The sequence below is a fragment of the Rattus norvegicus genome, chromosome 5, assembly GCF_021556685.1.
Source record: "Rattus norvegicus strain SHRSP/BbbUtx chromosome 5, alternate assembly SHRSP_T2T, whole genome shotgun sequence".
Taxonomy (NCBI): domain Eukaryota; kingdom Metazoa; phylum Chordata; class Mammalia; order Rodentia; family Muridae; genus Rattus; species Rattus norvegicus.
In genome coordinates, this window is record NC_141538.1 from 61,874,909 (window position 1) to 61,898,866 (window position 23,958).

The following is a 23,958-nucleotide window of genomic DNA, read 5'->3' on the forward strand; positions in this document are numbered from 1 at the left end:
GAGGTCTGGCACTGAGGCTCAGGCACCCATGGTGCTGGCATCACACTAGCACTGTGTCCAGCTAGTCAGTTTAGAGGTGTGCAGGGATTCCAGGATGACTCTCCTGGACAAAGGTCTGTGGTTTGAATTTTTAAGTTCAAAAGGCAAAGAGGAAAGTGTGCTCTTTTCTTAGTGGGCACCTTTTGGTTCATTTGTTTTTGAAATAGGGTATTTCTATGTGGCTTGAGCTCATCAGCTTTTTGTCTAAATGCTGGGTTTGCATGTACCCATCCTGACACAAATGATTATGTTTGTCTGTCACCTCTTACCTTGGCCCCCTAACGTCTAAGAGTCGCCATATATCTTAATTATCTTCATAACTAGAGTCAGACATCATAGCTATTACAATATTTGCAAAGCAAATGTAACAGCAATATTTGAATTAAAATATTCATTCTAAGTCATGATATGTTAAGCACTGAAAAGTAGTATTTTTATAAATAATTGTAATTTATATTTTCTATGTTGTTCAATAAAAGACTAAAATAGTAAAAAAAAGTTTGCTCTTATGCCTTTAATATTTACGATTAAAAGAAGAAAAATATTTATGATTAAAAGAAAAATAGTACTAAATTCTCTGTGCTATGCTAGAACAAATATTTCAAATTATTATTGGTACTTTCACCCAATCCCAGCACTCGGGAGGCAGAGGCAGAGGCAGAGCGTCAGTCAGATCTCTGTGAGTTCAAAGCCAGTTGTGCTGGCTGGTTTGTGTGTCAACTTGACACAAGCTGGAGTTATCACAGAGAAAGGAGCCTCAGTTGAGGAAATGCCTCCATGAGACCCAGCTGTAAGGCATTTTCTCAACTAGTGATCAAGGGGGAGGACCCATTGTGGGTGGTGCCGTCCCTGGGCTGGTGGTCCTGGGTTCTATAAGAGAGCAAGCTGAGCAAGCCAGGGGAAGCAAGCCAGTAAGTAACATCCCTCCATGGCCTCTGCATCAGCTCCTGCTTCCTGACCTGCTTGAGTTCCAGTCCTGACTTCCTTTGGTGATGAACAGCAATGTGGAAGTGTGAGCTGAATAAACCCTTTCCTCCCCAGCTTGCTTCTTGGTCGTGATGTGTGTGCAGGAGTAGAAACCCTGACTAAGATACCAGTCTAGTCTACAAAGTGAGTTCCAGGACATCCAAAGCTATTCAGAGGAACTGTCTCAGAAACCAAAACCAAGACCAAAAACCCCAACCAAATGTGTGTGTGTGTGTGTGTGTGTGTGTGTGTGTGTGTGTATTTCTTTCATAGTAATATAACAAGTAATATTTTAAAGGAACATATTTTCTATCATATCATTCTTAGCATTGGGTATTATTCAGTATTTCACCTCTCAAGGATCTTATTTAAAATTCTATCTTGAAGCCCTAGGTGAAAATTACTGCCATTCTAACTCACAACCTCTAATTGCCATCAAAAGGTCTTACTTTTTTTTTTTTTTTTTTTTTGGTTCTTTTTTTTCGGAGCTGGGGACCGAACCCAGGGCCTTGCGCTTCCTAGGCAAGCGCTCTACCACTGAGCTAAATCCCCAACCCCCAAAAGGTCTTACTTTTTGTAATCACCAAAACTCACCTGTTTTTTCAGGGCTGGATTTAAAAAAAAAAAAAAAAAAAGCCTGCAGCCAGAATCAGGATCCTGTTCCAATGTATGCAGATGACAACTGTTCAAAGAACTACTCATTTTAACTGCCTGCTCTCCTGCTCTGAGTATTAGTACCATTGTAGACCGCAGTTAGCCACTCTACTTTCTTGAGCACTCTAAGCTGTCACATTACACTCTAGGAAGTAACAGTAACAGGTCTGCCAGGCCTACAGCAGACCCTGCAATGCAGCAGCTGTTTGATATACACCAACAATGTACATCAGCTTTTTGCCATCCAGAAAATTCCAGTTCCCCCTAAATTTGCTTCTATCCATTTACTGAGATTATTAAGGCACAACTTGCTATCATTCATATGTTATAGTCATTCACTAAGAATCTGGAGTATTTGCACTCCTCTGGTCATCAAGAAGAAATCTGTTCTGCCTTAGGCTGTCTTCCCCTACTTCTCCCAAAAACATAAAATAAAGTATTACCTGACACAGGAGTGAGGGATTCCATAGTTATACCCTGAAACATGAGAGACTCTTTGAATAACGGGGATATCACAATTTCCCAGTTTTGAAGAAAAGTAATTTGATGCAAAGAGTGGAGCGTTAATGTCTGTTTGCATGTAAGCAGCAGCAGCAGCAGCACCACCACCACCAGCAGCAGCAGCAGCAGCAGCAGCAGCAGCAGCAGCAGCAGCAGCAGCAGCAGCATCCGGGGTTCTTATTTTGGTCTGGTACTGGGAATCCTCTGGTAGCATGTGCTCCGGCACTTTTAGGTAAGTGGACTTCTGCTCATTTACAGAGAAGTCGGATAAACTGCCCATTTCATTGCTGGCCATTTTGTCTTTGCTGTCAGGAGAATCAAAATGCAGTTGTCTTCGGGGCCCAGATCTGAATTCCTGAGGCTTGATGTACAGGCTTCTTGCTTGAAGAGGATGCTCTGGGCTACTGATGGCTTTATCATCCTCCTGCATAATCTTAATGATTTTGATGAGTTGGAAAAGACGTTTGCGGTCGTTCATGTCATGGACTCCCAATCTGGAGTAGTCCTTCATTGTAACCTTGGCTAATTCATCTATTTTTTGAAGGCCAAGCGCAGTAAAATGAGGATAATACTGTGCAAGCTCAGCTTCACAAAGACACTCATACAACCAGGATGCCATTTTTGTGATTAGGTTTATATGAACTCTGAAGAAAAAGAGAAAAAGAAGTCATCCATATAGAATAAACTGATTATATTCCTTTACAAATTAAAACGGACAAATATGCAGAAAAACAGTTATCATCTCAAGTTTCCTACATCTTTTTCTTCTGAAATAGATAATTAAACAGCATAGTTTATAAGCAAAGCCACTTTTATACAGAGCATATGAACTAAGTTTGATTTCTTCATCTGTTTAATAAAAAGTTTCTAATTATATATTTAAATAAATATATGGACACAGACATAACACAGACCACTTACTTAATTGCTTGGGAGTTTCTCCTAACTCTGCAGTATCTGCTTAACACAGGCAATACACTGCTGAAACTTTGTTCCCAACCACTGATTGTACAAGACTAATTTTAGATGCTCCACTTAAGGGCAAGGCATGTTGCACACCTGCTTCCTATGATTAATGAACAAAGGCTAAGAACTCTTTCAGAATAGACAGCAGAACAAAATAGCAACCACAAGGACTATAAAGGAACACAGCTCAAAGAAAAATGCATTTTTAATCTGCTGTGTACTGGTAAGTAAGGCAGAAGTAAAAAAAGAACAATTCAGAATCAATTCATTCAGTATTTAAGATAATTCTAAAAGGTGGTCACAGATGTCTACCTGAACAAAACATCAATCAAATAATTTTCCTAGGAAATTAATACTACCGACACAAAATTTAATGACTCACATTAAAACACTTAAAACACTAGGAATTTAATTAAATACTAACAGGTGATGTGGTAATTAATACAAAATTTTTGTCTATTACAGTCGGAATTCTGAGTGGTTCTCCATTATTCCTGTTAATCAAGCTCAAGTTCTTAAGGATATTAGAAAGAACTTAAATCGTACTTTTTTTTTTTTTTCCCGGAGCTGGGGACCGAACCCAGGACCTTGCGTTTGCTAGGCAAGTGCTCTACCACTGAGCTAAATCCCCAACTTAAATCGTACTTTAAAATATTTCATCAGTATCTTAAATGTGCTTCTGAGTGTGTGATTGTAGTGCCCTCTGAGGCTAGAAAATAGTGTTGTATCCCCTGGAGCTCAAGTGCTAGTATTAAATACGAGTCCTCTGGAAACCACTGAGCTAGCTGTCTCCCCTGCCCTCTGCGTGTTTGTCTGTATAGCCTGTATAGCCTAGCCTGGTCTGGAATTTGCTCTGCAGCTCTGGCTGCCTCAAGCTGTGATAATCTTATTGCCTTGACTTCCCCATCACTAGGATTACAAGCATGAGCTACCATGCCTATGCCTAACTTTTGAAAAATTTTTTCAAAATTATTTATTTATTTTATGTGTATGAGCGTTTTGTCTGCATGTATGTCAGTTAACCACATGTATACCTGATGCCCACAAAGTTGTGAGCTGCCATTTGGGTACTTGGAATCGAACCCAGGTCCTCTTGAAGAGCAATCAGTGCTCTTAACCACTGGGTCATCTCTCCAGTCTCTTACATTTTTTCTTTTCAAAATGGTTTGGTCCTTCAGAGTTTTCAAAACTCAATTAATTACTGAAAAATTGCTTTCATTTTAATTTATTTTTGTTCTAAGAGAAATCCCCCCCCCCGTGTGTGTTAATGACAGGATAACAAGGACAACCAAGCTGCTTTGAATAATTAAATTTGGAGGAAATACTAAAATACTAATTAGGCAGAACAAAAGACCAAAGGGTCCAAGCAACACATCCTGTACTAACTCTGACATCTACTAGGAGTAGGTTTGCCCTCTGCAAAAGCAGCCCACAAAATTGTTGCAGTCCTTCCATGAAGGGTAAACTCTACTTCTCCTCCCACTGCATCTAGAATAGCCTTCTAACTTCTTTTGGGTAATAGAATGCAATGAAATAGACTGCCACGAAGGGCTGGAGAGCCACCTTAGTTTGTACTGCTGTTCGAATTCTTCTATGACCATGTGAAGAAGTCTAGCCAGTAGCCAGAGGATCATGTACTACCACTACTACTTTGATAGCCAAAAACCCAGATGTGCAAGAGAAGCCATCCTAAGACTATCCAACTGGAGGGCTGCCATAAGAGCTGTGAGTCTCAACCTTCCTCCCACTGCCGCCCTTTAATACAGTTCTTCATGCTGTGGTGACCATAAAATTACTTTCATTGCTACATAACTGATTTTGCTACTGTTAGGAATTATAATGTAAATATCTATATTTCCCAATGGTCTTAGGGGGCCCATAGGAGTGACTCTAGGGGAGATCCGGTAAAGAACTATTAAGCTTGGTCCAAATCACTAACACTCAGAGCTTTAAGCAAATTAAAGGGCAATTGTTTTGAGCCACCAAGTTTGGGGCTCCTTTGCCTTTCTTGTTAGGATTTTGGAGCTATTTTAGGTTCACAGAAAACTGAGCAGAAGGTACAGAAACTGGCCAAATATCCTGCCTCACATGCACTCTTCTCCACGAATGGACCTACACTGACAAAGGAGCATTACTTTAAGTTTGCAGCTTACTTAGAGCTCTTATCTAGTGTTAGAGAAGTTGTGAACTTGAACAAACAGTGCATGTCTTCTCTATGTGAGTAACACATGGAAGTCTGATTGCCCCCAAACTCCTGAGCTGTGTCTACTCACCCTTCCCACTCACCCACTTAATGGTACTAATGATCTCTTTGTCTGGGGCAGGGTCTCACTCTGTAGCACTGGCTGTCCTGGTACCCACTATTGTAGCCTAAGCTGACCTCCGATCCACGGCTTCCTCAAGTGTTCGGATTAAAGGCATGTATCACATACCTGACCCAGTAATCTTTTCTGCCTCCAGTTCCTCCTCCTCCAGAGTGTCATGTACTTGGAAGCACGCAGCGTGTCAGCCTTTAGACTGACTCTTTCATTCATAATTTAGATTTTCTCCAAGTCTTTTTACGGCTTATTAGCTTGTTTCTTTTCACTACTAAAACCCATTCTACATGTGAGTTTGCCCTGGTTTATTTATTTGTTCACGTAATGAAGGATGCTTATAGTTTGGGCAATTATGAATAAAGCTTCTATAAACACCAATGCAGTTCTCATGTGGACATGATTTTCAACTCCTTTATGTAAATGCCAAGGTGCATAATTACTGGATTGTATGATAAGCCATGTAGTTTTATAATAAACTGCCAAGCTACCTCTTAAGCTGGCTGTACTATTTCCACTCTCACTAGCAAAGAAGGAGGAGGCCAGGTGCTTCTCATCACTTGTCACCATGTGTGTGCCACACCCATCTTTTTAAGACAGCTCAAGAACTTTTCTCCAAAATGAGATTTTCATCTCTAGATCTAGGTATTTTTTTCTATCACTTTGCCCCCAAATACCTTATACAGTAGCAAAACTAAAACCACCAATCCCTTTATTGTAGGTTGATGTCATTATGCAGGTGAAGGCAGACACAAGATAAAATGAGGCCTGTCATTGGATGAGAAGGGAGGGAGGTAAGAACAGAGGTTTTAGAAGGAGAGGGGAAGCAGAAAGAGAAAGGCAACATGGAGGCAGGCATAAACGATACTTACCATACATCTCTACATAGATACAGGTTATTGTATTTCCTTAAGGGATGGATTTCTATAGGTCAATTTACCTTATCTAGGTGGGCGGTTTATATCTTTATTAATTGGTTGTGAGTTTATTGTGTGGATATATTATGGATTGAGAATTTAACATATAAATCTGATCGATAAATTACAGTTTATTGAGTACTGATTTTACTGGGTAGCTGGAACCAGAGTTTGTGGCTAGTGGCGAGCCACCAGGAGAGATACTAACCAGAGATAAACTATGGTTAGTTCTATATGGCCCTCCAGTACCAGAACTAACTCTAGGGATCAGCATGGCAACGTACCACACTGGAATGGCTCACAGACGGCTTGGGTCTGAGAATACTTGGGGGCGGCATGGAGCCTCTGAGATAAAAGTACCCTCAGTGCCATATGGCCCAATGATGCTGGCACCAGCACAGGATAAGAGGTTCCAACCCATTTTTTAAAATATTAACCAAAACATTTTATTGCTGTTTTTTTTTCTTATCTAGAATACTTGTCCTTGCTTTAAAAATCCCATTTTTCTATCATGAATGAAATGGCCCCTACCAGGGCATTCAAAAACCAATCATGGGGGGCTGGGGATTTAGCTCAGTGGTAGAGCGCTTACCTAGGAAGCGCAAGGCCCTGGGTTCGGTCCCCAGCTCCGAAAAAAAAGAACCAAAAAAAAAAAAAAAAAAAAAAAAAAAAAAACAAAAAAAAAAAAAAAAACAAAACAAAAAAAAAAAACAAAAAACCAATCATGGAGCTTCAGAAACCATAACAACATCTAGTATCTATTGAGCATCTAATACATACCAGACACTGTTCTGGGCCTTGTATTTGTTCATCATCACACAATCCTACCAAGGAGGTATAAGTGTGTATGTAACAAGTTACAATCGCTTAGTGTGTTTTCAGAAACTCAATGTTCTTCAACTTTGCAGCAGGAATGCCATAGAAGCTGGGCGTCTGAAATCCCAACACGGAGGCAGGGGAATCGCTGCAAGCTCAAGGCTAGCCTGGGCTATATAAAACCCTGGTTTTTGTTTGTTTAAAAAGATATTTGGGACCTGGGAAGACAGTTCAGTCAGTCAAATACCTCCTTACTTACAAGCCTGAAGATCTAAATTTGATCCCCTTAAGAAGAAAAGGCAAGCGTGGTTGGTCGTGTGTGACTGCAATGTGAGTGCTGGAGTGCAGACAGGAGGCACTCAGAAGTCGCTGGCAGCCAGACTGGCTGAATCTCAAAGTTCCACAAAGATCCTGTGCCAGATTCAATAAAAGCTCTGTCTAAAAAGAAAAAAAAAAAAAAAGGCGGACTAAGAGATGCACTCATTACCGACTTCATGGGTATTAGGTCCTCCACCCTCAAAGATCTGTGGGTCGGTTTGGTAGTGGGGCCTGTAATCCAAGCACTTGGGGAGCTGAGAGAGGGTTACATTGAATTTGAGATCAGCCCTGGCAACAGAGTTATCTACAAAGTTTGAGGGCGATTTGGAATACAAAGTAACACCTTGCTTCAAGACAAGAAAAGGAAAAAGAAGGTAACAGAATCCCTAAATTCTCCCAACTGAATAAAGAAACACCAGTAAGGGTTGAGGGATCCGGCTCAGTTCAAATCATCCTGACTAGCTGCATAAAACCCTAGGTTCGCTCCCAAGCACTGCCAAACTCTAGGCCATACCTTACACCTGTGATTCCAGCATCTGGGAGGTAAAGGCAGGCAGATTAGACGTTTAAGACACTCTTGGTCACAGAGCAAGTCTGAGGCCCATCTGAGTGACAAACAATAAACCCAGCATAATGACTAGGACACACACATTCAATGTTCCATGGTCATAAGTGTCGGCAGTTATTACCATTGCTATTGTTATCTCTCCTATCTTTACCACCTAGCATTTAAGAAGAGAAGAGAACTTATTCTACCTTCAGGGTTTTGATTTAAGCAAATTCTAAGCAGCTGCACTCTCGATTTGGCTCAGCTCTAACCCATGGGAACAGACTGTAAGTGCTATACCCAGGCTGCCTAAGATTCTGTATTTTGCACACCAATTCCCTTGGTGTAATGGCAAATGTTTCTCAGTTCAACTCTGATAATCACAGCCTTTACTGCATTCCTAATAAGTAAATGAGACTAAAACATTAGTTTTGAAACACTTGTATAACCTATAACATCATGGGAAGAGAAATAATAATAATAACAATAACAATAACAATAATAATAACAGCAGCAGCAGCAGCAACAACAACATGCAGAGTAAAGCAGCCATGGAAGTTCTTCTAACACAGCTGTAGCCATCCCACTTTTATGGGCACTACCGTTAGACTATGTTCCTTTGTTTTCAGATTTAACATGCTTCCCTATAATTATATTCCATTTTACAAAAGTTCATCCCTCCTTTAACTTCTGAAATAAGCATCAGAATTACTCTTGCAACTTCAAACAAAAACATTTGAACCCTACCACTGAAACACAGAACAAAATAAAAACAAAGTAAACTTCCAGATTTGAGGGTAGATGCATTGAAAATTTTACTCAGATGATAATTTTACTTTACTGGTCTATCTCTGTCAAAAAGTCAAAGGTAAAGGCTGTGGAGGGATATCAGCGGTGGAGTGCATGCTTAGCATGAGCAATGCCCTAGGCCCCGGAGATTCTGTTCAGAGGTTAACAGTGATTGCTGTTCAGGCAATGGACCCACATAACAAACTGGGCAACCTTCAAATGCCAATAATTTCAGTTCTAAGGCATCTGATTCTTCTTCTGGTCTCTGCTCATTAAAGAGGGCTGCCTTGTGTGTCCTCAGTGGGAGAGGATGTGCCTAATCTTGTAGAGACTTGATGCTTTAGAGTAGGGGGATACAGGGTGAGGGGCACCCTCTCAGAAGTGAAAGGGAGCGGAGAATGAAGGAAAGAACTCTGTAGGGGGGTGGGGGCACCATTTGGGTTGTAAATAAATAATTAATCAACAAAACAAAAAAAATCCCATAGAGCTAGTTGTAACAGAATATGTAATCTCTGGGGAGCAAAGACAGGAAGACCCTCAATGCTTGCTGGCCAGCCAGTCTAGGAGAGCTCCAGTCTATCTCAAAAAAATAAGGTGAAGAGGTAGCAACAATGGTTCAGGGGTGAGAGGAGAATCAATTCCTGTAAGCAGTCTTCTGACTTCCACACATACACTATGCAACGCACGGCAGTAAGCATACTGAAGATGTAAAGGCAGAGGTATTATTTTAATATGTCAAATAAGATAGATCTTGATTTTAAATAACTCAGTAAACCAAATTACTAATACAGGTTACTAGATTAGGAGGCAAGAAACCAGCATCCGGTCCAGCTCTCCTAGGAACCTGAGATGCAGAGCTGGAGAGATGGCTCAGCAGTTAAGAGCACTGGTCCTGATCAATACCCAGCAACCACATGGTGGCTCACAACCATCATAATGGGATCTGATGCTCTCTTCTGTCATGCAGGCATATATGCAAATAGGGTGCTCATATACATAAATAAATCTTAGAAAAGAAAAAGAAACCAAGAAGCAGGTGACATACATGGTCAAACTATTTAACAACTATGGGTCTTGTGTTATGTTTTGTTTTAGGGTTTTCTGCAATGTTAGAGACTGTGGTAGTCTGAATATGCTTGGCCCAGGGAGTAGCACTATTAGGTGTGGCCTTGTTGGAGGAAGTGTCACTGTGGGAGTGGGATCTGAAAGAACCTCCTCCTCCTGGAAGTCAGTATTCTCTTTGCTTTTGGAACAAGATATAGAATTCACAACTCCTCCAGTACCATGCCTGCTTGAATGATACCATGCTTCCTGCCTTGATAATAGACTGAACCTCTTAACCTGTAAGTCGGCCCCAGTGAAATGTTTTCCTTTATAAGAGTTGCCTTGGTCATGGTCTGTTCACAGCAATGGAAACCCTAACTAAGACAGAGACAAAAACCTTATATGGCCTTACTAATGCTAGGCAAGCACTCAATACAGAGCTATCCTTCTGCACTCTTTTTACATTTAAAACCTGACTAAAAGTTCAATACATCATGAAATTAGTTGTGCTAATATATTCTACAAACATGTTGAAATGTATTTGTGATAGATTCTATATGGTATTTAACAGGTGCTTGGTATAAATAGGCACAGTGAGCACCTACAGCATTTAAAAATCATAAAACTTCAAGTATCACAAAAGTACATAGTATAATACTATAGCATAATAATAGTATAATACCAAAAACACGTTATTCACCCTGAGGTACTTCAGTTACCAAAATTTGCTACACTTGCTTCCTTGATTCATTTTTTTTCTTTCCTGAAATATATTTTAAAGTAAACTGCAGATATGTTATTTCATCTGTAAATTCATTTTAAGTGGAAATGTTTATATAACAACCATTATGTGATTTAATATAGTTAATAAAATTTAAAATGATTCTTTGTTTTCTTATACTCAGTCCATAGCCACAAATATTTTTATCAATTTTTGTTTGTTTGTTTTGAGACAGGGTCTCTCTTTGTAGTCTTGGCTGCCCTGAAATTTACTAGGCAGACGAGAATGGCCTTGAACATAGAGGTCCTCCAGGCTCTCCATCCAGAGTGCTGGGATTAAAAGTATATACCACGATGCCCAGCTCAAATATTTTTTTCTTTTCTTTTTTTTCGGAGCTGGGGACCAAATCCAGGGCCTTGCACTTGCTAGGCAAGCGCTCTACCACTGAGCTAAATCCCCAACCCCTCAAATATTTTTTAAATGTATATTTTTAAGTATCTTTTAAATTTTGTGTTTACCATTTGTGTGTGTGTGGAGGTCAGAGGACATAGTGTGGGAGTCATTCTCCTTATCCACTATGGGCTCTAGGGTCGAAATCAGGTAGCCAGACTTCTGTGGCAAATGTTTTTACCCAATAAGCTATCTGGCTGACTCTAAAATATCTTTTTACAAAACTATATTTTGTTCAAACCAGACTCTAAGGGAGTTCCATACACTTCATTATTATGCTTAAGTTTTCTTGTAAGGCACACCATGTCCCCTACCCCAACACAAACTTTACCCCTTTTTTCTTTTTGTTCCTGACTTCTTTTAAAAAGAAAAAATAAGTGTGTTCAAAAGCATGTAGCTTAATACTAAAGAAATCATTGACTGCTTATTTGAAATTCAAATTGAATTTTGTTTGGTGTGAATCTGGAAGCCCTACGTTAGAGCAGAATGTGCATTCCTAGCAAAATGTTCTGTCAGTGTTACTTAGCACATGCTTCATGCACACAATATACACAAATGTCTGTGGGAACTGAAACCTCATCTTCTTGCCGAGAGATTCATTCTTGAAATTAATCCAGAAGTTTCATTCATTGGTGATCAATATCTCCTCATTTATTTATTTAGGAGTTATAAATTGGTGATTTTCTGATTCTATCTTTCTTTAAGGAATTTTCCTTTAAAAACTTTTCTGGGGACTAGACAGTTGACTCAGCAGCTCTGTGGACTTTTTATTCTTGCAGAGAATTTGAGTTCCGCTCCCAGGTACCACACTATGACAATAATTCTAGTCCCAGGGGATCCAATACCCTGTTCTGACCTCAAACACCACCAGGCACATAAGTGATATAAAGACATACATGCAAGCAGTGAAACATACTCATAAAAGAAGTAAAAAGAAAAACTGGCTGTCAACAACTATGGCTACTGAAAGGTATGTGCTAGCCAGAGCCAGGATAAACTCCATGACAGGCTACAAACTAGCAGTTTGGGAGATTAGGGCTAAGTTTCTGCTTCCCAGAAATGAGAACACGGGTCCAGGAAGCTGTGGTTAGCCAATCTGAGCACACCTTGTCATCTGGCCTGAAGAGAGAATAGGTAGCTAGAATGAGTAAGCAGCCTCCTGGGAAGTCTCCAGAGCCTAGGCAACAATACATCAGTCAGACCCCTAGAGACAGAGCTAACCAAGGTAAAAGGACACATACCCCACCCTGGAATGCCCATGACAATAAAAGCTGGGCCTGCCAGTCCACCAGAGGGAGAGACCCCTGCGTGCGCGATCTCTGCTCTTGTATACTTGAGTGTGAGCGTCACTCTTCAATCCCTAGACCTAACACCACTTAATTACTCAGAACTTCACATGGAGGCAAGTATAAATGACCTACTCTTCTTTTCAATTCAATTTTTACAGAATGCCCAATGTATTTTACGTAATACCAAATGACTTATTTCAGAATTTTAGTGTGGAACTTCTTAGTTTTAATTCTTCACCAGGCCCTATTAATTGTAGTGGTTTATATAGTCCATGTTTTTCACTCAACTGCCTTAAGTTTTTGAGAGCATCATGCATATTTTCTGTCTAACCTGAAAATAAGCTTTTCTTCAATGAACACATTACTGTTACAATTAGCCACTCACCATCCTAAATTCAAGTGAAAGTTATGCACAGTCAAATTCAAGTGGTAAGCACAGACGCCTGGAGACTGGGAAAGGGAAAGAGTGAGAGTCGACACTGCTTGTTCTTTGGACACCTGTACAGCAACAAACACCTGAGCCATTGCTACTCACATCACAAGCTCAACCCTCTCTCTATCCCATCAATGTTACCTCTAACAAAGTTATACAGAATACAGAATGAGGCCGGGTGGGTAATATACACTTTTAATCCCAGCACTTGGGAGGCAGAGGCAGGTGGGTCTCTGTGAATTTGAAGTCAGTTTGGTCTACAGAGTTCTAAGATAGGCAAGCTTACACAGACAAATCCTGTCTCAAAAACAAAAATAAAACAATAACAACAACAAAAAGAATTCACCTTTGGGGGCTAAAGAGATGGCTCAGTAGTTGAGAGAATTTATTGCTCTTGCAGTGGACCCAGCGTCCCCATGATGGTCCTGAGAGCACATGTGACTCTCATTAAGCACCCTCTTCTGCACGCTAAGGGCACCTGCATGAAGATGGTGGCACAGGCTCACAGAGGCACACATAACACAAAAATAATAGAAATAAATTTATTTCATATTTGAGATAGGGTCTATTTAGTCCTAGCTGTCCTGGAACTCGCTATGTAGCCCAGGCTGGCTTCAAACCTACAGAGATCCTCCTGCCTGAACCTCCTCTGCTGGAATGGCACTATTTTTTTTTTTTTTTTAGAAAAAGTAATTTACCATGAATAAATTCAGTGAATAAAGCTCTCTTGCCCCATAAGCTTGAGGACAAGATCTGCAGAACCCATGTAAAAGTTGGGCAGGTATGTTGACAAACTATAGTCCCAGACTCAGGGGACAAATGCAGAGACTCTCCGAGGGAAGCTGGCTAACTAAGACTAGGAATCAGCAAACCCTCGGTTCAATTGAGAGATGCTGCCTCAATAAACAAAGTGGAGAGTATACTTGCCTCTTCATGCACACACATACATGTGCACACACATACATGTGCACACACATCTGCCCCCACACATGCACACCACACACATGCAACAAAATAGAAATTTTAAAAAATTTAAAAACATTCACTACGAATACAATTACACTGTAGCCCTAAGGATGTAAATGGAGTTCCTCAACAAAAAAGTAAAAGAAAAAAAAAAAAAACAACCAATAAGAAACAAAATAAGTGGGGCTGGGGATTTAGCTCAGTGGTAGAGCGTTTGCCTAGCAAACGCAAGGCCCTGGGTTCGGTCCCCAGCTCCGAAAAAAAGAAAAAAAAAAAAGAAACAAAATAAGTAGTTAAGACTAATACAAGCTTTTAGTAAGTTAAATATTAGAAGGTAGAGATGGTAGCACACACCTTTAAACCTACCCAGGCAGAAACATGAATCGCTGAGGATTCCAGGCCAGCCAACGTGAAACCCTGTCTTAAATAAGTAAAATATTTTAGGAGGTTTGTCTGATCTCAAACACCCTCTACAACAAGTAGTTTTAAAAAGATTCCAAGGGTCTGGAGAGATGGCTCAGTGGTTAAGAGCACTGGCTGCTCTTCCAGAGGATTCAGGTTTAATTCTCCAGCACCCGCATGAGAGTTCACAACTGTCTGTAGCTCCAGTTCTAGGATGACTAACACCCTCACACAGACACACATGCATGCAAAACACCAGTCACATTTACAAAAAGGGTTTCAAGAAAAATGACAAATTGGGTGAAGGGAGCTGGGGTTGACAACTGCTATTCTGTTTAGTGTTTAGACACTCACACTGTACAAGGAGCAATAATTTTACTGGATCATTAGAGCAATTCTTTGATTTAGCAATTCTTTTAGACAAGTTAAATAACTGCTATGCTTCCTTCTCGAAATAAAGGGCAAATTCTTAAATAATCTATTTCTATGGTCTTTCTTATTGTGCCATAAAACTGCCCCAGGATCCCTTTTCTTGTTATCTGTGGTAGCATACAATTTTGTAAGTTAAATGACAGTGCTATGCACCTGTGGGACCACAATTATGACACAGACCCACTAAGCTCAAAACATTCCTCATGCCTGTCCCCATGCCTCCTTTTCTCTGCTCTTGGTTGAAGACTACCATGACCTACTTTCTGGATTTATGTACTACTTGTATTTCCTAAATTTTTCCTAGGTGAAATTATGTTCTCTTGTATCTAGTATCTTTTATTTACCAAGGTGGTTTTGAGGTTTATCTGCAATGCTATCATTATCCCTTCCTTTTATTGGAGAGGGAAAAGATCCATAATGAACCTGTGAGTTGACAAGAGTAAAACAGCTTTCAAGTGACTTCCAAGATTAGAATTTAATTGTTCTCATGTCTGATACCTCTGACAGGCCCAGTCACTTCCCCCTTAGCTGACTCCTAGGTGCATGAAGTAGCTTACAGCTGTCACTACCAGAAAAATGAACTGCAAATTAGTGAAACCCCAGTGTGGGGGAGGATGATGGGCACGATTTTACATACTGGCTGTTCTGGTATTTAATACCACAAATATGCAGAGCTCTCCTTTGTGGCCAGCCTGAGGACTGCTAACTCTCAGCTGTTGAGGCAATAATCAGAAATAGTCTCCATATGTCAACAGCAAATTAGCCTAAAAAGTAAGCAAGCAAGCAATTCCATTTACTATAGCCACAAAAAAAAAAAAAAAAAAAAATCAAAGATCTTGCTAAGCATGGTGCTGCCGCACACCTTTAACCCCAGCACTCTAGGGACAGAGGCAGAGAATTCCAAGCCAGTCCCTGGTCTACATATCAAGTTCCAGGATAGCCAGGACTATTAAAAACTTGTCCTTTTGTTGTTGTTGCTGTTGTAGTTGTTTTTCTTTAGATAGGATTTCTCTGTGCAAACCAGGCTGACCTTAAACTCAAGAGATCTATCTGCCTGTTTCTGCCTCCTGAGTCCTGGGATCAAAGGTGTGGGCCACCACTGCCCAGCTAGAGATCTGTCAAAAGGAAAACAAAACAAAAAACAAAACAAACAAAAAAAAAAAAAAGGACAGTAGGTAGGCAGGAAGATAGGAAGGATCCCCACATTGAAAACTATTAAAACATTGATGAAAGAAATTGAAGAAATCACTGCAAAGCCCTTTCACGGATTCTCAGAAGAATCAACACTGTTAAAATGTCCATAAAACCCAAAGCAAAGATTCAATGCCAGAATAAAGAAATACATCCCTATAAAATAAACACCAAAAAATGGAATATAAGACCCTAAAGATCTATATAGCTCAGTGTACAGCACTTACCTGGCAAACCTAAAGCCAAAGCATTTGCTTCCTAGCAACAAACCCAGTGTGCTGGTGCTTGCCTGTAATTTCAGCACATGAGAAGTGCAGGCAGGAGGATCAGAAGTTTAAGGTTATCCTCAGCTGCACAGCAAGTTTGAGGCCAGTATGAACACATGAGAACCTGTTTTAAAAAGAAAACTCAAAGCCAGCATAGTCTACAGAGAAAGTTCCAGGACAGTCAGGACTACACAGAGAAACCTGTCTTGAAAAACCAAAAACCAGAAAGGTGTGTATGGTGGGTGGTGGGAGAAGTGCAAAGGAGAGAAAGGCAGGCAGGCAGGCAGGCAGGCAGGCAGGCAGGCAGGCAGGCAGGCAGGCAGGCAGGCAGGCAGGCAGGCCGGCCGGCCAGTTGCACTTGGGAGGCCTGAGACAGAAGACTGCAAGTTCAAGGCCAGTCAGGGTAATTTAGTGAGACTGTTTTGAAATGAGGAGAGAAAAAAGATGGCTAGGTATATAGCTCAGAAGCACTTAGCATGAATGAGGCACTATGTTTATTAAATCTCAAGTGCAACATTAAAAAAAAACACACAACAAAAAAAGTAACATCAACTACAAACTCATTAATGACACTTTTTTTTCCTAAAGACACAGAAAAAAAAAGATCCTGAAATTCTCTAGTTGTAGTGGCACATGCCTGTAATTACAGCACTTGGTAAGCTAAGGCAAGAAGTCGGCCAAAAGTTTGAGGCCATCCTGGGCTACATATGAGTACCAAGTCAACTAGGTTTATATAACAAGGCTCTGTCTTTTAAAACCAAACAAAATTAATATGAAGAGCAAACAAATCCAAAACATAGGCACAGCTGTCTTAAGCAGAGAGAGTAAGGTATGCATGCACATACAGACAAGCAGGCACACACACATACACACCAAATGAAAAATAAAGTGATCAAGGTAAATAACAAAGGTTAGGCTCACATACAGACAAGCAAGTACACACATACACATAAATAAAAATAAATACACATACTTACTAGCTGATTTTTTATGCAAACTTCTAAAAAACAGAAACCCAATTCTAATGATAGAAAGCAGGTCAGTGATTGCCTGGGGCTAGGATAGAGAACAGAATTAACTACTGAAGTATCAGGTAGAATAGAGACATATATATATATATATATATATATATATATATATATATATATATGTTTAAAAAACAAAAAACAAAAGTGATAATGGCCCCAGTGAGTAAAGGTGCCCTGCCAGGAATCATGACAAACTGATTGATTCAGTTTGATCCATACTGATGAAAAGACCCACTCCCACACTCCTCTGACTTCCATGTGCATGTACTGGGGTATGTACATATGTACACACCACCAACATGAAATAAATATGTATTTTTTTTAATTGTAAGGTCAAATGATGGCCCAATAGATAAAAGTGCTTGTCACCTAGGTCTGATGATCTGGATCTTATCTGCAGAACCAACATAAAGAGTCAAGTGGTGGGGCCCACCCATCTGAACCTAACATTCCTACAAGACTTCGGGTGAAGACAGGAGAGTTACCTAGAAGTTGAGCATTTGCAGCATAACAGAAACAAGAGAGAAACTGCTTCAACAACTTAAGAAATAAACCCAGAAAGTTGTCCTCTGACCTCTACATGCTGTAAGGGTCTGAGAATCACCAAAGAAAGACTCAATAGTATGCAAAAGCAAAGAGTGTTTATTTTGCAGATAGTCAGCATGCAGGGGTCTAGCATTCATCAAAATGGCCACCTCATGGTGAGCTCCCAGACTCAAGTTAAAGCTGATTAGGGGAATTCCAGAGAGGGGTAGGTGACCTTTATCTTGATTGGTTGGCACAATTTCTAAGAGTACTGGTGACTCTGGGATTGGCCAAGGTTCTGGGGACTTTCCAGAACTGTTGCTAACTATTCTTGCCTCAGGCCAGATGGTGGAGCAGCTCCTGATTGTGGGCTGTAGTTTTTCATGGTTTGTTCAGTTTTGGGAAAAAGAAACTTAGGCCTAGAACCCTGAACTGGCATCTCACAGCCTGTAATGGAGTCAATTTAGCTCGACCTTCTCATTCCCTCCCTGAATAATAGCTTATCTCAAATCCTTGAGATTTCCATGGGCTGGTATTGTTGCTTGAGAATCATCAGTTGGACAGTGGAAATCTGTTCCTTGACAAACCTCACTAAAGCATTCATTATATAGGAATGCTTTATTCATTATATAGGAATAATATTCATTATTCAATAATATTCCTATGTTCATTATATAGGGTCCCATGAGGCCTTGCTAGAGCAGTTGAATGGTCAACAGGAGTCTGGATCATAGCTAGAGATATAAAGTCTTAATCCCCATATCTTACTGGCAATCCAATCAGCATTCTTCTTGCCAGCATCTGTGAACCTAACAAGTCTGTTTTGTGTTACCCTGTTAGACAGTAAGAGGGTTCAAAGCGAGGTCTACAGGTTTCTCTCCTAGGGAGCTGGGTGTCCTTTCACATGATATGGCCCCAGGTGTCCGGGTATCAGCAAACTGGGTCACAATGATGAGACCATCTTTAATGAGGTGGGGATGAGGGGCTTCCAGTTTATCCATTTGGTACATTTGCACCCCTATGCCACACAGGAAAAGGACTCCCAACCACTGCATTTGGCCCGCTGGTTGGGATTTTGAGAGTGCCCCAGGCAAATGTAAAAGGCCTTCATGAATCCGTGTGTTCCTTCAGCCCCCAGGCAAGTTACAACCCTAACCAGGTCTGGTTGAGGGTCCCATCCCTTATCCCTTATAAAGGTCTACATGAAGAGCAGGGAACCAAGTGCCCGGGGGAGCTGAGTGAGTGGTAGAGTTGGCAACCTTACCCATTGCAATATTAATTATCTGCCAAGTCAGGTTCAGGGAATGGTGGGAGCTACTGGTTGATGTAGCAGGCCCCTACTAAAGACCAACACTCCTGTAAGGCAAGCAGGATCAGGAGTGTTGAAGCTGCAGCTTCAGTGGGTTGATGGGATGTTGGGATGCCCTCCACTGCCCTTGAGATGGGTACCATGGAAACCATTCCTGATGAGACCTCAACTGCTGAGTTTTCTCTCTCCTGACAGGCTTAATGTGGGAATGATGAATTCACATCTGGATCCCACCCACTTTCACAACCATTAGCATGGTCAGGATCACAGTATGAGGTCCTTTCCAGTGGGGTTACAGAGTCTTGTGGCTATGCTTCTTTTTTTTATATATATATATATATATTTTTTTTTTATTAACTTGAGTATTTCTTATATACATTTCAAGTGCTATTCCCTTTCCCGGTATCCGGGCAAACATCCCCCCCCTCCCCTTCCTTATGGGTGTTCCCCTCCCAACCCTCCCCCCATTGCCGCCCTCCCCCCACCAGTCTAGTTCACTGGGGGTTCAGTCTTAGCAGGACCCAGGGCTTCCCCTTCCACTGGTGCTCTTACTAGGATATGCATTGCTACCTATGAGGTCAGAGTCCAGGGTCAGTCCATGTATAGTCTTTGGGTAGGGGCTTAGTCCCTGGAAGCTCTGGTTGCTTGGCATTGTTGTACATATGGAGTCTCGAGCCCCTTCAAGCTCTTCCAGTTCTTTCTCTGATTCCTTCAACGGGGGTCCTATTCTCAGTTCAGTGGTTTGCTGCTGGCATTCGCCTCTGTATTTGCTGTATTCTGGCTGTGTCTCTTAGGAGCGATCTACATCCGGCTCCTGTCGGTCTGCACTTCTTTGCTTCATCCATCTTGTCTAATTGGGTGGCTATATATGTATGGGCCACATGTGGGGCAGACTCTGAATGGGTGTTCCTTCAGTCTCTGTTTTAATCTTTGCCTCTCTCTTCCCTGCCAAGGGTATTCTTGTTCCCCTTTTAAAGAAGGAGTGAAGCATTCACATTTTGATCATCCATCTTGAGTTTCATTTGCTCTAGGCATCTAGGGTAATTCAAGCATTTGGGCTAATAGCCACTTATCAATGAGTGCATACCATGTATGTCTTTCTGTGATTGGGTTAGTGGCTATGCTTCTTAATCCAGACTTCGTTACCTAGTTCAAAGCAATGGGAGTTAGTGGGAGGAACAGACTCAAAAGCCCGACAGATGGTAAGGCAGCTGTTTCTGGACTCTGTGGAGGGCCTCCAAGCACCCCCAAGAACTTGTATTGGTCATATTCAGCTAGAATATTAGACTGGAGGTTAGGCAGCATAGGAGGAGGCCTCCCATATAGTATCTCAAAGTGGATGATGCCTAAGATATAAGGGTTATTACTAGCTTTATGTAAGGTGCAAGATAGAAGAGATACCCAGTTATTGCCAGTTTCAAGTGTTAATATGATCAAAGCCTCCTTCAGGGTCTGATTCATCTTGTCTACCTGTCTTGAACTCTGGAGACTGTACATACAATGCAGTTCCCAATTGGTCTCTAAGACATGTATTAAATATTGAGTTACCTAAGAGATGAATACTGGTCCATTGTCAGACCAAAGCAGGGTAGGTAGATCACACCTAGATATGATGTCATCTCTTCTTTGCCACCTCATTGGCAGACTCTCTTTCATAGGATAGGCTTCTACTCATCCTTAAAAGGTTTTCTATAAAAACTAGCAGATATTTATATCCATGTTACTGGCTTTATTTCTGTATAATCTATTTCCCAATTCACCCCTAGCCTCTAACTCTGGTTCTTGGGGTTCCTTGATTAAAGCCTGAGGGGTTCACAGCTTGACAGGTGGGATATTTGAGATTATCTGATCACCAAGTGTCCCAAGTCAAATATTTTGTACTTTGCTCCTTGCAACATTTTTTTTAAAATTTTTGGTGATTCAGATGCAAGGCCTGAGAGATGTGATAGATGAGTCATTTAGCGAATTCCTTAGGTAGGATGGTGTATCACTCACAGTTGCAGCTGTCCATTGCTTCTGCAGGTTCCCTGGCATTTGGCCTGATCTTTGTCCTCAGTAGTATATTCTAGGATGGATAGGAGTACAGGGTGATAAGGCTACCAGGATGTGAGCAGTGGAGGCCTGGGCATCCTCCCTTGCAGCTTTATCAGTTAGCCTGTTTCCTTGGGCTGTTTCTGAGATCCCTTTTTGATGACCAGCGCCATGAATTATGGTCACCTTGAGGGGAAGCCATAATACCTAGTATAAAGCAAGTATTTCGTCCTTATTTTGTAATGGCTTTTCCTTCAGCAGTCAGCAGTCCCCTCTCTTGGTATATGAACCCATGCACATGAGCCATGGCAAAGGTATATCTGCTGTCAGTGTAAAAATGCTGGCTATGGTCCCCTTTGCCAGCTTTAAAGCCTAGGTTAGAGCTTTTAGTTCAGCTTTTTGGACTGACATTCCTGGCAGCAAAGCAGTTGCCTAAATGACAGAGTCCAAGTCCACTACCACTGCCCTGGCAAACCTGGTTCCATCCTGGATGAAGCTGTTCCCATCTGTGAAATAAATGTGCTTGGCATCTGGCCTGGGTATGTCAGTCAGGTCTGGCCTAGTCTTTCTGAACACACCCCAAAACTATAGAGCAATATCTCTGAGGATGGGTCTGGCAGCAGAGTATAAATTATATCTTATATAGGGGGATTCAAATGAAGTGCTTGGAAGTGCACCAGTCTGGCATCGGGCAGCCATTGGCTGGGACTATCCTGGAGAATGCCCTCAATAGCATGGGGGTGGTGATAACAAGCCCCTGTCCCATAGTTATCTTGTCAGTGTCCTTGACCAGCAGGGCGGTTGCAGCTATGGTCCAGAGGCAGGGTGGCTATCCCTGAGCCACTGGGTGCAGCTTCTTAGATATATAAGCCACAGTTCTTTTCCATGGTCCAAGTTTGGGTGAGCACCCCTTTTGCTATCCCCTCTCATTCACATACAGGAAGAAAGGTTTGTGAATGTCCAGGAAGGCCAGGGCTGATGCCTCCAATAGGCTTTTCTTAAGGTCTTAAAAGGTATGTCCATCTCAGGGGTCCATTCAATCTTATCTTCTTGGCTCATGGTGGCCTCATATAATGGCTTTGCTATCTTAGTGAACCTTGGCACTCAGAGTCTACAAAACTCTGTGGACCCCAAAATTCCTGTTTTTGCCTTCAGGTTGATGGAAGTAGGATGCTGAGGATGGTTCTGAGTGTCTAACAGCATGCACTGTCCTCCCACTCCCAAACATATATCCCAGATAGATGACTTCAAGTTGGCCTCCTTAATAGACACTTAGTAGCCAAATTGACTCAACTACTGCAGCAGGTCTTGTGTGGTCTCTAGGCACATCTTTAGGTTGGGGGTGAGGGTGGGTGTGGGGCACAATTATGAGATTATCTACATACTGGAGTAAGGTTATTTGAGGGTGGGCCCACTGGTACTCACCCAGGTCTTCATGTACTGCCTTAGCAAAGGTTCGTGAATCCTTGAGGCAGATGTATCTAAGTCAGTTGTCTGCTGAAGCCTCTCTCCAAATCTTGCCATTCAAAGGCAAATAGAGGCTGGCTTTTGGGTGTCAGAGGCAAGTTGAAGAAAGCATCCTTCAGGTTGAGCACAGAGCACATAGTGTGCTTGGGAAGAGGCTGCTGAGCAGGGTTTAATGGTTTGGAACTGTGGGATGGATGTCTTCCACCTACTTGTTTACCACCCTCAAATCCTGCACAGGTCGATATTCATTGTAATGGGGCTTCTTGACAGCAAGGAGAGAAGTGTTTGATGACAATTGGCAAGGAATCAGAATCCCTGCTTTTCAGTCACTTGAGGCACAGGGTGATCCCATTCTGGCTTCTCTGGGCCTTGGATATGTTCTGGTTTGGGCTCAGGTGGCCCAGCCTTGAATTGGACTAGAACTGAAGCCCAATGATGGGTGAGTCCTATCAGATTCTTTTCTGCCCAGACCTTGGGACTTCTGTCAGAAACCTCTGGAGCAACAGGCTCAGAGATGGAGCTGGCTAAGGGAATAATTTGTATTCCTCCTCTAGAACCAAGGTCAGTACATGGATGGGGGCCATTCTTATCCAGGACTTCTACTCCCTCTGAGCCAAAATGGATTTGGGCTCCCATTTTGGTAAGGAGGTCTCTTCCCAGCAGGGGGTATGGACAACCAGGGATAATCATGAATGAATCAGTTACGTGTCCCACTCCCAAGTCCACCTTTCTTCAGGTAGTTCATGGATAGGGCTTGATGTCCTTTGCCCCTTGCACCTATGTTTTCTGGTCTGACAGTGGACCCCCACGGTTGTTTTGAAACTGAATGTTGTACCTGTGTCCACAGGTTACACAGGGGTCATGGAGGGGACTTGAGATGTTCTGAGTCATCTAGTTCTTCCAACTCTAGAAACTTTGGACCCCATCTTGGGTTTCTTTTAGGGCACTCATTTTTCCAATGGCCTCTCTCTTTGCAACTGGCACATTGGTTCCTCTGTAATGGAGGGCTGTTTCTCCTTTAGTGGGAACTGGCTTATATTTGTCCCTTCTGTGAGCAAGTTTAGCTACCTTTCATTGGTTCATAGTGGTGAGCAGCACTTTTGCCAGTTTTCAGTCTGTTGACTATCAGGGCTCTCTCAATTGTTAAAAAACCTTCTCAGTTGTAGCTACTAATTCAGTTAGTTTCTTACACACAAAGCTGTCCAGGTATTGAAGCTTCTGATGGCTTACAGGGGCAGCCTTTGATTGACAAAATGTTTATGGCAGGTTGGTTCTCTCTGGCCTAACAGAGTGTAGGCCTCCATCATTCTTTCTAGGAAATTTCTCAGTGACTCATCTTTTCCCTACACTATCTGAATTACTTTGGACAAATTTGTAGGCCATCTAGCAGCTTCTCGGAGCCCCCCCCCCCATTAGAACTTGGCAGTAGACCATGAGTTTCCCCTTAACTGCATCAGTGTTATGGTCCCAATCGGGCTGAGTCATAGGAAAGACCACATCAATAACAACCTAGATCTGGGTGGGCAGCCCATCTGCTCTTGGAATGAACTTCCAGGTGGCTACCATGATCCATTCC

General features: G+C 41.7%; 1 protein-coding gene across 2 annotated transcripts in view; it reads right to left on the reverse strand.

The window, feature by feature from the left end:
• The window catches only part of Kif24 (kinesin family member 24), a 66,903-nt gene that overhangs the window by 34,719 nt on the left and 8,226 nt on the right, over positions 1-23,958 (reverse strand). Inside the window, exons 2-3 of one of the 2 annotated variants that reach the window (XM_087548916.1) lie at positions 7,434-7,612; positions 2,103-2,804 (exon numbers count right to left, since the gene is read on the reverse strand). In XM_087548916.1, the coding sequence (XP_087405042.1) occupies positions 2,103-2,779 (677 nt within the window). In that variant the 5' untranslated portion in view covers positions 2,780-2,804; positions 7,434-7,612. 2 annotated transcript variants of the gene reach the window in all.